At 37.7% G+C, this 15103-nt stretch overlaps 1 protein-coding gene across 2 annotated transcripts in view; it reads left to right on the forward strand.

The window, feature by feature from the left end:
* The window catches only part of CARF (calcium responsive transcription factor), an 81331-nt gene that overhangs the window by 51640 nt on the left and 14588 nt on the right, over positions 1–15103 (forward strand). For both annotated transcript variants that reach the window (XM_059928498.1, XM_059928500.1), the window contains one exon: positions 13089–13228. Coding sequence is in view for 1 of the 2 variants with exons in the window: in XM_059928500.1 (XP_059784483.1) it covers positions 13089–13109 (21 nt within the window). In the remaining variant the exon portion in view is untranslated. The remainder of the gene's footprint in view (positions 1–13088; positions 13229–15103) is intronic.

Raw genomic sequence — 15103 nt, forward strand, 5'->3', positions numbered from 1 at the left:
TATATTTCATTTTGCTCTGTCTTCAAATTCACTGTCACTGATCTTCTGAAGTGTCTAATCTGTTTGTTAATGCCAAATTATTGAGTTATTGGCTGATTTTTAATAAAACTTGGTAATTAATGACCTAGTGTATTTCTCAACAAAGACATTGTAGTTTGCTTGTTTTTTTAATTTTTATTTTGTATTGGAGTATGGTTGATTTACAATGTTTTATTAGTTTCAGGTGTATAGCAAAGTGATTTAGTTATGCAAATACATATATCTATTCTTTTTCAGATTCTGTTTCCCATATAGGTTGTTACAGAGTATTGAGTGCTAATTGAGTGCTATACAATAGGTTCTTGTTGATTATCTATTTTATATATTGTAGTGTGTATATGTTAATCTCAACTTCCTAATTTATCCCTCCCACCCGCCTTTCCCCTTTGGTAACCATAAGTTTGTTTTCTAAGTCTGTGAGTTTGTTTCTGTTTTGTAAATAAGTTCATTTGTATCATTCTTTTGGATTCAATTTAAATTCATTTTTTAGATTCTCTGTGTGACTTACTTCACTTAATATGATAATCTCTAGATCCATCCATGTTGCTGCAAATGACATTATTTCATTCTTTTTTTATGGCTGAGTAATATTCCATTGTATATATGTACCACATCTTCTTTATCCATTTATCTGTAGATGGACATTTAGGTTACTTTCATGCCTTGGCTATTGTAAATAGAGCTGCAGTGAACATTGGGGTGCGTGTATCTTTTTGAATTATGGTTTTCTCCAGATACATGCCCAGGAGTGGGATTGCTGGATCATATGGTAGCTCTAATTTTAGTTTCTTAAGGAACGTCCATACTGTTCTCCATAGTGTCTGTACCGATTTACATTCCCACCAACAGTGTAGGAGAGTTCCTTTTTCTCCACACCCTCTCCAGCATTTTTTGTTTATAGACTTTTTAATGATGGCCATTCTGACTGGTGTGAGGATGTACTCACACCTCTCATAGTAGTTTTGATTTGCATTTTTCTAATAATTAGTGATGTTGAGCATCTTTTCATGTGCCTCTTGGCCATCTGTATGTCTTCTATGGAGAAATGTCTGTTTAGATCTTCTGCCCATTTTTTGATTCGGTTGTTTGTTTTTTTGGTATTGAGCTGCATGAGCTGTTTGTATATTTTGGGGATTAATCCCTTGTCAGTTGCATCATTTGCAAATATTTTCTCCCATTCTTTTTGTTGTCTTTTTGTTTTGTTTATGGTTTCCTTTGTTGTGCAAAAGCTTTTGAGTTTAATTAGGTGACATTTATTAGTTTTTGTTTTATTTTCATTACTCTAGGAGATGAGTCCAAAAAGATATTGCTGCAATTTATGTCAAAGAGTGTTCTGCCGACGTTTTCCTCTAAGAGTTTTATAGTATCCAGTCTTACATTTACGTCTTTAATCCATTTTGAATTGATTTTATGGTGTTAGAGAATGTTCTAATTTCATTCTTTTACATGTAGCTGTCCAGTTTTCTCAGCACCACTTATTGAAGAGACTGTCTTTTCTCCATTGTATATTCTTGCCTCCTTTGTCGTAGATTAATTGACCATAGGTGCGTGGGTTTATTTCTGGGCTTTCTATCCTGTTCCATTGATCTCTAAGTCTGTTTTTGTGCCAGTACCATACTGTTTTGATTACTGTAGATTTATAGTATAGTCTGAAGTCAGGGAGCCTGATTCCTCTAGCTTCGTTTTTCTTTCTCAAGATTGCTTTGGCTGTTCAGGGTCTTTTGTGTTTCTGTACAAATTTTAAGACTTTTGTTCTCTGCAAAAAATGCCCTTGGTAATTTGATAAAAATTGCATTGAATCTGTACATTACCTTGTGTAGTATAGTCATTTTGACAATACTGATTCTTTTAAGCCAAGAACATGCTATATCTTTCCATCTGTTTGTGTCATCTTCAATTTCTTTCATCAGCGTCTTATAGGTTTTGGAGTACAGGTCTTTTGCCTCCTTAGGTAGGTTCATTCCTAGGTATTTTATTCTTTTTGATGTGATGGAAATGGGATTGCTTCCTTAGTTTCTCTTTCTGATCTTTTGTTGTTAGTGTATAGAAATGCAAGAGATTTCTGTGTATTAATTTTGTATCCTGCAACTCTACCGAATTCATCGATGAGCTCTACTAGTTTTCTGGTGGCATCCTTAGGATTTTCTATGTATAGTATCATGTCATCTGCAACAGTGACAGTTTTACTTCTTCTTTTCCAATTTGGATTCCTTTTTGTTTCTTTGTCTTCTCTGATTGCCATGGCTAGGACTTCCAAAACTATGTTGAATAAAAGTGGCGAGAGTGGATATCCTTGTCTTATACCTGATCTTGGAGGAAATGCTTTCAGCTTTTCACTATTGAGTATACTGTCAGCTGTGGGTTTGTCATATATGACCTTTATTATGTTGAGGTAGGTTCCCTCTATACCCACTTTCTGGAGAGTTTTTATCATAAATGGGTGTTGAATTTGTCAAAAGCTTTTTCTGCATCTATCGAAATGATCATATGGTTTTTATTCTTGAGTTTTGTTAATGTGGTGTATCACACTGATCGATTTGTGGATATTGAAAAATCCTTGCATTCCTGGGATAAATCCCACTTGATCATGGTGTATGATGCTTTTAATGTATTGGTGGATTCAGTATGCCAGTATTTTTTTTAAGGATTTTTGCGTCTGTGTTCTTCAGTGATATTGGCCTGTAATTTTCTTTTTTTGCGGTATCTTTGTCTGGTTTTGGTATCAGGGTGATGGTGGCTTCATAGAATGGGTTTGGGAGTGTTCCTTCCCCTGCAAGTTTTTGGAATAGTTTCAGAAGGATAGGTGTTAAACTCTTCTCTGAATGTTTGATAGAATTTCCCTGTGAAGCCATCTGATCCTGTCCTTTTGTTTGTGGGGAGTATTTTAATCATAGTTTCAAGTTCAGTACTTGTGATTTGTCTGTTCATATTTTCTATTTCTTCCTAGTTCAGTTTTGGGAGAGTGTACCTTTCTAAGAATTTGTGCATTTCTTCTAGGTAGTACATTTTATTGGCATATAGCTGCTTTTAGTAGTCTCTTATGATCCTTTGTATTTCTGTGGTGTCCATTGTAATTTCTCCTTTTTCATTTCTAATTTTATTGATCTCAGCCCTCTCCTTTTCTTGATGAGTCTGGCTAAAGGTTTATCAATTTTGTTTATCTTTTCAAAGAACCAGCTTTCAGTTTCATCAGCCTTTTCTATTGTTTTCTTCATCTTTATTTTATTTATTTATGCTCTGGTCTTTATGATTTCTTTCCTTTTGCTAACTTTGGGTTTTGTTTGTTCTTCTTTCTCTAATTGTTTGAGGTGTAAGGTTAGGTTGTTTATTTGGGATTTTTCTTGTTTCCTGAGGTGAGATTGTATTGCCAGAAATTTTCTCTCTTAGAAATGCTTTTGCTGCATCCCATAAGTTTTAGAGCATCATGTTTTCATCTTCATTTGTCTCTAGGTATTTTTTGATTTCCTCTTTGATTTCTTCAGTATCTGTTGGTTGTTTAATAGCATACTGTGTTTGTGGTTTTTTACATTTTTTTTGTTATAGTTGATTTCTATTGTCATAGCGTTGTAGTGGAAAAGATGCTTGATATGATTTTAATTTCCTTAAATTTATTGAGGCTTGCTTTATGGCCCAGCCTGTGAATTATCCTGTAGAATGTTCCATATGCACTTGAAAAGAATGTGTATTCTGCTGCTTTCAGATGGAATGCTCTATATATATCAATTAAGTCCATCAGATCTAATGTGTCATTTATGACCTGTGTTTCCTTGTTGATTTTCAGTCTGGATGATCTGTCCATTGATGTTAAGTGGGGTTTTTAAGTCCCCCACTATTATTGTGTTACTGTTGATATCTCCTTTTCTGGATGTTAGCATTTGCCTTATATATTGAGGTGCTCCTATGTTGGGAGCATATATATTTACAACTGTTATATCTTTTTCTTGGATTGATCCCTTGATCATTATGTAGTGTCCTTCTTTGTCTTTTGTAACAGTCTTTATTTTAAAGTCTGTTTTGTCTAATACGAGTATTGCTACTTCAGCTTTCTTTTGATTTCCATTTGCATGGAATACATTTTTCCATCCCCTCATTTTCAGTCTGTATGTGTCTTTAGATCTGAAGTGGGTCTCTTGTAGACAGCATATATATGGGTTTTGTTTTTGAAGCCATTCAGCCAGTCTGTGTCTTTTGATTAGAGCACTTAATCCATTTACATTTAAGGTAATTACCAATATATATGTTCTTATTGCCATTTTGTTAACTGCTTAGGAATTGTTCTTGTAGGTCTTTTTTCTTCCCTTCCTCTTATATTCTCTTGTGATTTGATGACTATATTTAGTGTTGTGTTTGTATTTCTCTTTCTTTTTTGTGTGTATATCCATTGTAGATTTTTGGTTTGCAGTTACCATGAGGTTTTGATATAGCAAATCAATATATAAATTATATATAAATATATAACATATATATTATATATATATACACTAGATTGTTTTAAGTTGCTGGTCTCTTAATTTCAAATGCATTTCCAATATCCTGCGTTTGTACTTCCCTCTTTTCACAATTGCTTGTTTTGATATCATATTTGTGTGTGGATGATCTCCTACCTTTACTGTACGTTTGCCTGTACTGGTGAGCTTTCCCATTCATAATTTTCTTGTTTCTAGTTGTGGCCTTTTCCACCTAGAGGAGTTCCTTTAGCATTTGTTATAAAGCTGGTTTGGTGGTGCTGAATTCTCTTAGCTTTTGCTTGTTTGTAAACAGGTTTTGATTTCTCCATGAAATCTGAATGAGAGCCTTGCTGGGTAGAGTATTCTTGGTTGTAGGTTTTTCCGTTTCATCACTTTCATGTTGTGCCACTCCCCTCTGGGCTGCAAAGTTTCTGCTGAAAAATCAGCTAATAACCTTGTGGGGATTCCCTGGTATTTGTTGCTTTTCTCTGTTGCTTTTAGTATTTTCTCTTTGCCTTTAATTTTTGTCAATTTTGTTACTATGTGTCTTGGCGTGTTCCTCCTTGGTTGTATCCTGTATGGGACTCTGTGCTTCCTGGACTTGGGTGACTATTCCTTTCCCATGTTAGGGAAGTTTTCAGCTATTATCTCCTCAAATATTTTTCAGGCTTATTCTCTCTCTCTCCTCCTTCTGGGACCCCTATAATGGGAATGTTGGTTTGCTTAACATTGTCCCAGAGGTCTCTTAAACTGTCCTCATTTCTTTTTTTTCTTTTTGCTTTATTCTATTCTGCGGCAGTGATTTCCACCATTCTGTCTTCCAGCTCACTTATCCATTTTTCTGCCCCATTTATTCTGCTTTTGAGTCCTTCTAGTGTATTCTTCATTTCAGTTATTTTATTTGTTCAACTTTGTTTGTTTGTTCTTTAACTCTTTTAGCTCTTTGTTAAACATTTCTTGTATCCTCTTGGTCTGTGCCTCTGTTCTTTTTCCAAGATCTTGGATCATCTTTTTTTTTTTTTTTTGGATCATCTTTATGATCATTACTCTGAATTCTTTTGCAGGTAGATGGCCTGTTTTTACTTAGTTACTCTTCTGGGGTTTTATTTTGTTCCTTCATCTGGAACATACTCCTGTGCTCTCATTTTGTCTAATTTTCTGTGTTTGCATTCCTACAGGCTGCAGGATTGTAGTTCCTCTTGCCTCTGGTATCTGCCCCTTGGTGGGTGAGGCTGGTCCAAGAGGCTTGTGCAGGCTTCCTGGTGGGAGGGACTGGTGCCTGCCCACTGGTGGGTGGAGCTGAGTTTTGTCCCTCTAGTGGGCAGGGCCGTGTCAAGGGGTGTGTTTAGAGGCAACTATGGGCTCAGGAAGACTTTAAGTAGCCTGTCTGCTAATGGGTGGGGCTGTGTTCCCACCCTCTTGGTTGTTTGGCCTGAGATGTCCCAGCACTAGAGCCTAAGGAAGTCTTATTGTGGCTTCTTCTTTGTCTTTGGAAGTAGAAGGTTTTTTTTGGTAGGTTCCAGTCCTTTTTTGTTAATGGTTCTTCAGCAGTTAGTTGTGATTTTGGTGTTTTCCTGAGAGGGGGTGAGCTCAGGTCCTTCTACTCCACCATCTTGTCCAGAGCTCTCTCTATTTTTCATATTTAAAAATTTAACATGGGAATTTTTTGTATCTTCCATGTCTCTATTTGATATTTTGCATCTTTCCTCTAGGTTAACATATGGAATGAAGCTACAAAACTATTTTAATATCTTTGTAAACTAATTTTTTTTTTTGAGGCAGTTTCAATTGACTGATTTTTCTTCTCATTATTTTTATATATTTTCCTGCTTCTTTGCATTCCTGGTAACTTTTGCCTGGGTGTCAGACATAACTTTACCTTGTTGGGTTCTGGATAGTGTTGTTCTTACAAATGCACTTGAATTTTGTTCTAGGACACAGTTAAGTTTTTTGGAAACTTTAATGTCTTGCTTTCAAGCTTTGTTATGTAGGAACAGAGCAGCATTTAATCTAGAGTTAATTTAGTCCCAGTCGAGGCAAAACACTTCTGAGTACTCTACACTGTGCTTTTGAATTAATGAGGCTTTCTACTCTGGCTGGTGGGAACAGGCACTCTTCTGTCCCTTTTGAGCCTCAGGGGTTGTTCCCTCAAATCCTTGCAGCTTGTTTTTTCCCTAGCCTCATGTAGTTTCCTTATACTCATGCACTGATCAGTAAGTACTCTGTTGAATGCAGATCTCTGGAGTTTTTTTCTTTTATTTTTACCATCTTTATTGGAGTATAATTGCTTTACAATGTTGTGTTAGTTTCTGCTGTATAGCAAAGTGAATCAGGTATCCCCATATCCCCTCCCTCTTGCGCCTCCCTCTCACCCTCCCTATCGCACCCCTCTAGGTGGTCACAAAGCACTGAGCTGATCTCCCTGTACTATGCAGCTGCTTCCACTAGCTATCTATTTTACATTTTCTAGTGTATATATGTCAGGCTACTCTCTCACTTCGTCCCAGCTTACCCTTCCCCCTCCCCATGTCCTCAAGTCCATTCCCTACGTCTGCGTCTTTATTCCTGTCCTGCCCCTAGGTTCATCAGAACCATTTTTTTGTTGTTTTCCATATATGTGTATTAGCATATGGTATTTGTTTTTCTCTTTCTGACTTGCTTCACTCTGTATGACAGACTCTAGGTCCATTTGGTTTCTTTTTATGGCTGAGTGATATTCCATTGTATATATGTGCCACATCTTTATTTTTATATAAATTTATTTATTTTTAATTTTTTTTGGCTGCATTGGGTCTTCATTGCTGCGTGTGCGGTTTCTCTAGTTGCAGCAAGTGAGGGCTGCTCTTCGTTGCGGTGCATGGACTTCTCATTGTGGTGGCTTCTCTTGTTGCAGAGCACGGGCTCTAGGCATGTGGGCTTCAGTAGTTGTGGCACGCAGGCTCAGTAGTTGTGGCTCGCAGGCTCTAGAGTGCAGGCTCAGTAGTTGTGGTGCATGGGCTTAGTTGCTCTGCGGCATGTGGGATCTTCCTGGACCAGGGCTCGAACCCGTGTCCCCTGCATTGTCAGGCGGATTCTTAACCATTGCACCACCAGGGAAGTCCCGATGTGCCACATCTTCTTTATCCATTCATCTTTCGATGGACACTTGGGTTGCTTCCGTGTCCTGGCTATTGTAAATAGTGCTGCGATGAACATTGTGATAAATTTCTCTTTTTGAATTATGGTTTTCTCAGGATATATGCCCAGTAGTGGTATTGCTGGGTCATATGGTAGTTCTATTTTTAGTTTTTTAAGGAACCTCCATACTGTTCTCCATAGTGGCTGTATTAATTTACATTCCTACCAACAGTGCAAGAAGGTTCCCTTTTCTCCACACCCTCTCTAGCATTTATTGTTTGTAGATTTTTTGATGATGGCCATTCTGACCAGTGTGAGGTGATACCTCATTGTGGTTTTGATTTGCATTTCTTTAATGATTAGTGATGTTGAGCATCCTTTCATGTGGTTGTTGGCAATCTGTATATCTTCTTTGGAGAAATGTCTGTTTAGGTCTTCTGCCCATTTTTGGGTTGGGTTGTTTGCTTTTTTGATATTGAGCTGCATGAACTGCTTGTATATTTTGGAGATTAATCCTTTGTCAGTTGCTTCATTTGCAAGGATTTTCTTTCATTCTGAGGGTTGTCTTTTTGTCTTCTTTATGGTTTCCTTTGCTGTGCAAAAGCTTTTAAGTTTCATTAGGTCCCAATTGTTTATTTTTGTTTTTATTTCCATTTCTCTAGGAGGTGGGTCAAAAAGGATCTTGCTGTGATTTATGTCATAGAGTGTTCTGCCTATGTTTTCCTCTAAGAGTTTTATAGTGTCTGCCCTTACATTTAGGTCTTTAATCCATTTTGAGTTTATTTTTGTGTATGGTGTTAGGGAGTGTTGTAATTTCATTTTTTTACATGTAGCTGTCCAGTTTTCCCAGCACCACTTATTGAAGAGGCTTTCTTTTCTCCACTGTATATTCTTGCCTCCTTTATCAAAAATAAGGTGACCATATGTATGTGGGTTTATCTCTGGGCTTTCTATCCGGTTCCATTGATCTATATTTCTGTTTTTTTGCCAGTACCATACTGTCTTGATTACTGTAACTTTGTCGTATAGTCTGAAGTCAGGTAGTCTGATTCCTCTAGCTTCGTTTTTCTTTCTCAAGATTGCTTTGGCTATTCGGGGTCTTTTGTGTTTCCATACAGATGTGAAATTTTTTGTTCTAGTTCTGTGAAAAATGCCAGTGGTAGTTTGATAGGGATTGTATTGAATCTGTAGATTGCTTTGGGTAGTATAGTCATTTTCACAAATCTGTGTAGCTCTCTCTTCTCCAGTACTTGATCCTACAAGCTCTGGCTGCTTTGGTCTTCCTTGATATCAGGTTCCATCTCCTGTACCCAGAGAGGCTCGGCCTAGGTTACATTTCCATGTGCTACAGCCTGAAAACTCTCTTCAGGTGGTAATCTGGGGTAACATAAGCTTCAACTCATTTGTTTTCCATCTCTCAGTGATCTCTGTCCTTTGTTGCATGATGTCCAATATTTTGAGAATCATTGTTTCATATATTTTATCCAGTTTTTCTTTTTTTAATAAATTAACATATTTTTTTATTTTTATTTTTTGCTGTTTTGGGTCTTGGTTGCATGGAGGATTTCTCTAGTCACGGTGAGCGGGGGCTACTTCTTGTTGCGGTGCGGAGGCTTCTCGTTGTGGTTGCTTCTCTTGTTGCGGAGCACGGGCTCTAGGCGTGCAGGCCTCAGTAGTTGTGGCACGCAGGCTCAGTAGATGTGGCTCGTAGGCTCTAGAGCGCAGGCTCAGTAGTTGTGGCACATGGGCTTAGTTGCGCCGTGGCATGTGGGATTTTCCCGGACCAGGTCTCGAACCCATGTCCCCTGCATTGGCAGGCGGCTTCCTAACCACTGCACCACCAGGGAAGTTATCCAGTTTTGTAGTTGTTTCAGCCAGGAGGGTAAATCTGGTTACTTTTTTTCCATCTTGAGTAGATGTGAAAGTTCTCTAGGCAGTTCCAACATAATGTCACATTTGGGTTTCTGCAGGAGCAGTAAAGTTGGAAGATGAAGTAGGAGATTGTAAGAGAAGGGCAAGGATAGATTATGAGACAGAAAACGGTATCACAAATCTGGGTGAGACAAACATGTATATTATTGTGGGACTTAGGGTATATTATTGGTCTAAAGTAATTCCCAAGAACGGCCTGTTTGTATAGCAACACCTTTGATGGTATAGTTTCCAATCCCCACTGTCATGGCTCCTCCAGTCATAATGACTCAACCTTGTGTGTACCGTCACTGACAGAGTTAGGTGCCATGTAGGATACCAAAATGAATGACTTAAAAGTTTGCCTCAAAGGAACTAAATTGTCTATTACATGAGATATTTAACTTTATACAATATAGAAAATGGTATATTTCATAATAGGAATATAGATAAAATTATATAAGAATTCCGAGGAAGAAGACATTACTTACAAGGAACAGAACTGACATTTTAATGAGCACTGGACATTGGACTTAGTGCTTTATATTTTTTGGTTAAAGCACTTGGCATTTTGCCTGGCATAAAGTAAGTGTTTTTTTATTATTATAGCTTGGACTTGTGGTTAGGAGCATATGCTAGGGTTTGAATCCTACTTCCTCTTTATTAGCTGGACAGATTACTGAGACTTTCAGTTTTTCATTTTTTTAATCTGAGGGAATAGTAGTAGTAGCTACCTCACTGAATTGTTATGAGGATTTAGTGAGTGAACCCATGTTAAGATCTTAAACAGAATCTGATACATGCTTCTCAATATATGATAATTTTTATAATTAATTTTATTAATAATGCGCTTTAAAATCCTGAAACATAAGCATTATCCTTAACTTTCAAGATGGTGTATCTCTTAGGGAACATCTTTTTAGTTTGTTTTTTAAATTAATTAATTAATTAATTAATTTTTGGCTGTGTTGGGTCTTCGTTGCTGCATGTGGGCTTTCTCTGGTTCCGGTGAATGGGGGCTACTCTTCGTTGCAATGCGTGGGCTTCTCATTGCAGTGGCTTCTCTTGTTGTGGAGCATGGGCTCTAGGTGCGTGGGCTTCAGTAGTTGTGGCACGTGGGCTCAGTAGTTGTGGCTCGCGGGCTGTAGAGTGCAGGCTTAGTAGTTGTGGCACATAGGCTTAGTTGCTCCACGGCATGTGGGATCTCCGCGGACCAGGGATCGAATCCGTGTCCTTTGCACTGGCAGGCAGATTCTTATCCACTGCACCACCAGAGAAGTCCTGTTAGGGAGCACCTTTGGCTGGTCACAGTAGAGGCATGATTATGTTGGCTTAACCAAATAAAGAGTGTTTTCTTTTTTCTGTGAAACTAAGTCCAAAGGCAATCTTCCAGATTGGCCAGCGGTGGAGTTCAGACAGGAAGAATAGAATAGGCAAAAGGTCTCAGCTAGGTGAGTAAGCCAAAGGTCTTTCTCAGAAGATCCAACAGTAACTTCTACTTTTAACTTACTGTTTAGAACTGTTGTATAATCACCCTAGTTACAAAGGATGCTAGGAAATGTATCTCTTTTTATTTTTTATTTTATTTTTCTTTTACTGTAGCTCTTTTTAAAGGGCACATTACCACCCCAAGAAAAATTGTGTTTTAATAAGAGAGAAAGAATTCATTGAATATCATTTAGGCCACTAATGGTGTCTCCCACAAATGCGAGAGCTGAAATTCAGAAATTCAGCAACTTGCCTGAGGTTGTTACATAAACTATTAAGTGGTAAAGCTCATATTAGTACCAAAGTCTGACCAATACCATTCCACGTTACTTTTGCTACACAGTCCAGAAAAGCAAGTGATCTTTTCATGGTAGGATCTTTAGGTTGAATCTTTCATGACAGGATATGGACATGAGATTAAATTGCAGATATATAGAATTCAAGGAGCAAGTAGAAGGAATTATACAGCACATTTGGGGGTGCTAGTAAGTTCATTTTTGTGAGAACTTTAGGATCCAGGGAAGCAAAGAAGCTGGGAAAAGATTAAAAAGATATGACAGGTTAAATGGTAATAATTCTACAGGGCCAGGCTGAGAATTTTACATTTTGCTTAGCATGTGTTTAAAAGTCTTATTTAAATGATATATTAAAGTAGCCTGTTGAATCAAAAAGCTTTCCTAAAATCTGGATGAAAAAAATTAAACTTCACAGATTTCTGAAAATAGGTATGGTGATCAAATGGAGGTGATAAGATAATTTACTGGTTACCATAATAAAATTGTATAACAATTTTCTGGCTGTAACTATTGCATCTGTAATTGCTTTTAGAAACTCTTGTGTTTTTTACATTTCTGTTCTATAAGAACCCTCTAAAATCTTAAAGATGGACATTCAGCAAAACACGTTTCCTGCCTTTTTGGAGCTTACATTCCAGTAGGGGGCGATAGACAATAAATAATAAACATAATAAGTAAGTATATATAAACATACTAAATAAGTATATTGTATGTACTTATATGTATTATTATATGTGTATGAAGTACTTATATGTTAGGTTGATAAATAATATGGAATGAAAATGGAACAGAGAAAGGGAAATATAGGGTTCAGTGTGGAGAGAATTTCAATTTTAAATAGGGCAATCTGAGCGGCCTCATTAAGAAGGTATATGTAAGCAAATTAGAGAGTAGGAGAGTTAGTCATGCAGATACATGAAGAGTAGTGCAGTACGAGGGAACTGCAAGAATGGGACGTGCTTGCTCTGCCTGAAGAAGCATGGGTACCTCTTATATGGATGGATGACAAGACAGACTCCATGGGTAAAGATGCTAGTAGGTGGGTACAAGTGAGAATCTGGAAATTATCTTCTGATTAATTCAGTTTTCTCAGTGAAATAAGAAGCAAGGGCCTTAGGGGAGTGTGGAGATTGGTGCAGGGGGGGAAGTGTGTTAGGGAGTTGAGAAAAGCTAGTAGGAGAGTAATTAGACTAGGCAAAAATATTATTAATAGCCCTACTTGATTAAGGATTCATCTGAGGTTGTGTTCATAATAACCTCAGCATGTTTGTGTGTTTTTCTCCACTCCTGGGCAACAGTGACTGAGTATTTATTGAGAACCAGACACTGCGTTACCTGCTGGCTGCAAGAAAGATTAACAAAACCTAATCTTAGTCCTACAGGGACTCACAGTGTAGGGGCAGACAGTTAATACAATAAACGAATTGTAAAGTGGAGTGATAAGTATTGATACTATCAATTGTGAAAAAGGAATAACCATTTTAAATCAAAGAATTTCCAGGTGGGTGAACAATTCAGGTTGTGTAGGGACTAGCAGATTAGTCTAAAAAGGCAGAAGACTGTGAAATACTTCTAAACTCTCACCTCCCTTTGCCCAGTCAAAAAATATTATGTAAAATCTTTGTCTAATCCCGCTCAGATCCTCTGCTTTGAAACGCATCTTAAACCAGATCCCCAAAACTCATAAATATTGTACCTCTGACTTCCCTGTGAGACACTGCTAAGACTATCAAGACAGTATTCTCCCTTACTGCAGTAAGCAAAAAACTCAGTTTTGCTTTATCAACAGGTTATTTTGGAGGTATTTTAAAGGAGCCAATATTTGACTGTCTTGGAGGTCCCATCAAAATCTGGTCAACTTGGAAACAGCGTGTTTTTCTGAGGCCCTTTGAGCCTCCTGCACAGGGTCTGTCCAGTGACGACGGTGAGGTAAGTTCATATTGGGTTTGAGTTCTGATTTCTTATTTTTTTTTAATCAAACACTCCAAATGCAAATGCTAAGTTTAGTTTGAGAGTAATATCTAGGAATTAGAAACTCTTTTAAAAAATCCATTGATTGATCAGTTTGAAAAACTCTTATTTTGGGTAGAAATCTGCATTATTACTAACAGTACTACTGTTTGTCCTCGTCATTTCTTCATTGTGTGTCTATAAGAGGACGTTCATAGGGATGAAGATGAGAGTAAGTTTTGAATGTTCAGAAGGTTTCTCTTCAGACTGGCATCCTTTGGAAAAACTGTCTCAGGTCATTTATGAAAATCTTATCAGAACTTTACTTACTCTTGTTTTATCTTGTCCATTGGAAGTCTAGTTCTCTTTGTAGGGGAGGGTCCCCAAGACACAAGGTGCACAAGATTTGTCTTACTGTTGCTAGACTCATAGGTTTATCTTTAGTTCTGTACCCACTCTGGGCTGAACTCCTGCATCTTGTCTGTATTTATACTAGGATCAGAATGTGTCATCTTAACTTTCTAATGATATTTGGAATTACAGTGGTTACTTTGGGGAACTTTTGTTATGAACAAAATTGTTCCTTTTGGGAGGCACTTTGAAGCAAAAAAGAAGCAATATCCCAAACATACAATTGTCTACATTTTAAGGCAAGAGGAAACTTCCAAAATATATTCAAGGGATTGTGAAATTGCCTCCTTAAAAGATTCCTTGGCAAAGACAAGGGGAAAATGTGAAAAAATTAAAACCATCTTTTCCAGATCCCTTCAAATCACAATTTGAATGTAATGTCCTTTATTCTACTTTCCTCATCCTGTGTTCCTCCATTTCCCTCTGTTCTGTCTCACCTTCAACTTTTTCTTCTTCCCTTCAGAACAGCTCAGGAGGAGATGGTCTTCTTTATTGAAAAGAGAAAGATTACTTTGTTTAATATGAGACCCCCCTCCCTCTCATTTCTATACTTTAAGTATCAATAACTACTGGCTTTTTAATCATACAAATCAGATTGTCAAGGGACCTGAATTAATGTTTAAATCAATTATAATGACCCTTTCCCTCTCTTTCTCTCTTTCCTTCTGTCTCTCCCTCTCTCTCTTTCTCTCACTCCCTCTCTCTCTCCTTCTCTCCCTCCCTCCCTCTTCCCCGTGCAGATATGTCAAAATAATTTTCCTGAATCTAAGTTTTCCCTTCTCCTTAATTAAGGAAAGATAATTAGTCTTTTACAGTGATAATTTTGTATTTGACTAAAGCTGGCTTCCTCTCATTTTTTCTGTCTGTTCCTCTTTTCCTTTTCCCTCCCTAGGGAAACATTAAAGATTAATTGATGAAAACAATTATTCTGTCATTATGTGCTCACTCTAGGAATATCTAATGAAGAATTTCTAAAATGGAAAGAAAATGAAACTTTTTGTTTCTTTTCTTTAAAATTGCTTTTAAGAGATATTTCTGGTTAAAACTATAAGGAAAGAAAAAAGAGGTCTTGGGGCTTCCCTGGTGGCGCAGTGGTTGAGAATGTGCCTGCCAATGCAGGGGACACGGGTTCGAGCCCTGGTCTGGGAGGATCCCACATGCCCCGGAGCAGCTGGGCCCGTGAGCCACAGCTACTGAGCCTGCGCGTCTGGAGCCTGTGCTCCGCAACAAGAGAGACCGCGAGAGTCAGAGGCCCGCGCACCGCGATGAAGAGTGGCCCCCGCTCGCTGCAACTAGAGAAAGCCCTCCAACAGAAACGAAGACCCAACACAGCCCAAGAAAGAAAGAAAGAAATAAAAGTAAAAATTTAAAAAACAAACAAACAAACAAAATAAAAACAGTTGAGAAATACTGCTCTAAACCAGAATTTCTCAATCTTCTTTA

The sequence above is a fragment of the Balaenoptera ricei genome, chromosome 7 (genome assembly GCF_028023285.1).
Source record: "Balaenoptera ricei isolate mBalRic1 chromosome 7, mBalRic1.hap2, whole genome shotgun sequence".
In the NCBI taxonomy this organism is placed as follows: domain Eukaryota; kingdom Metazoa; phylum Chordata; class Mammalia; order Artiodactyla; family Balaenopteridae; genus Balaenoptera; species Balaenoptera ricei.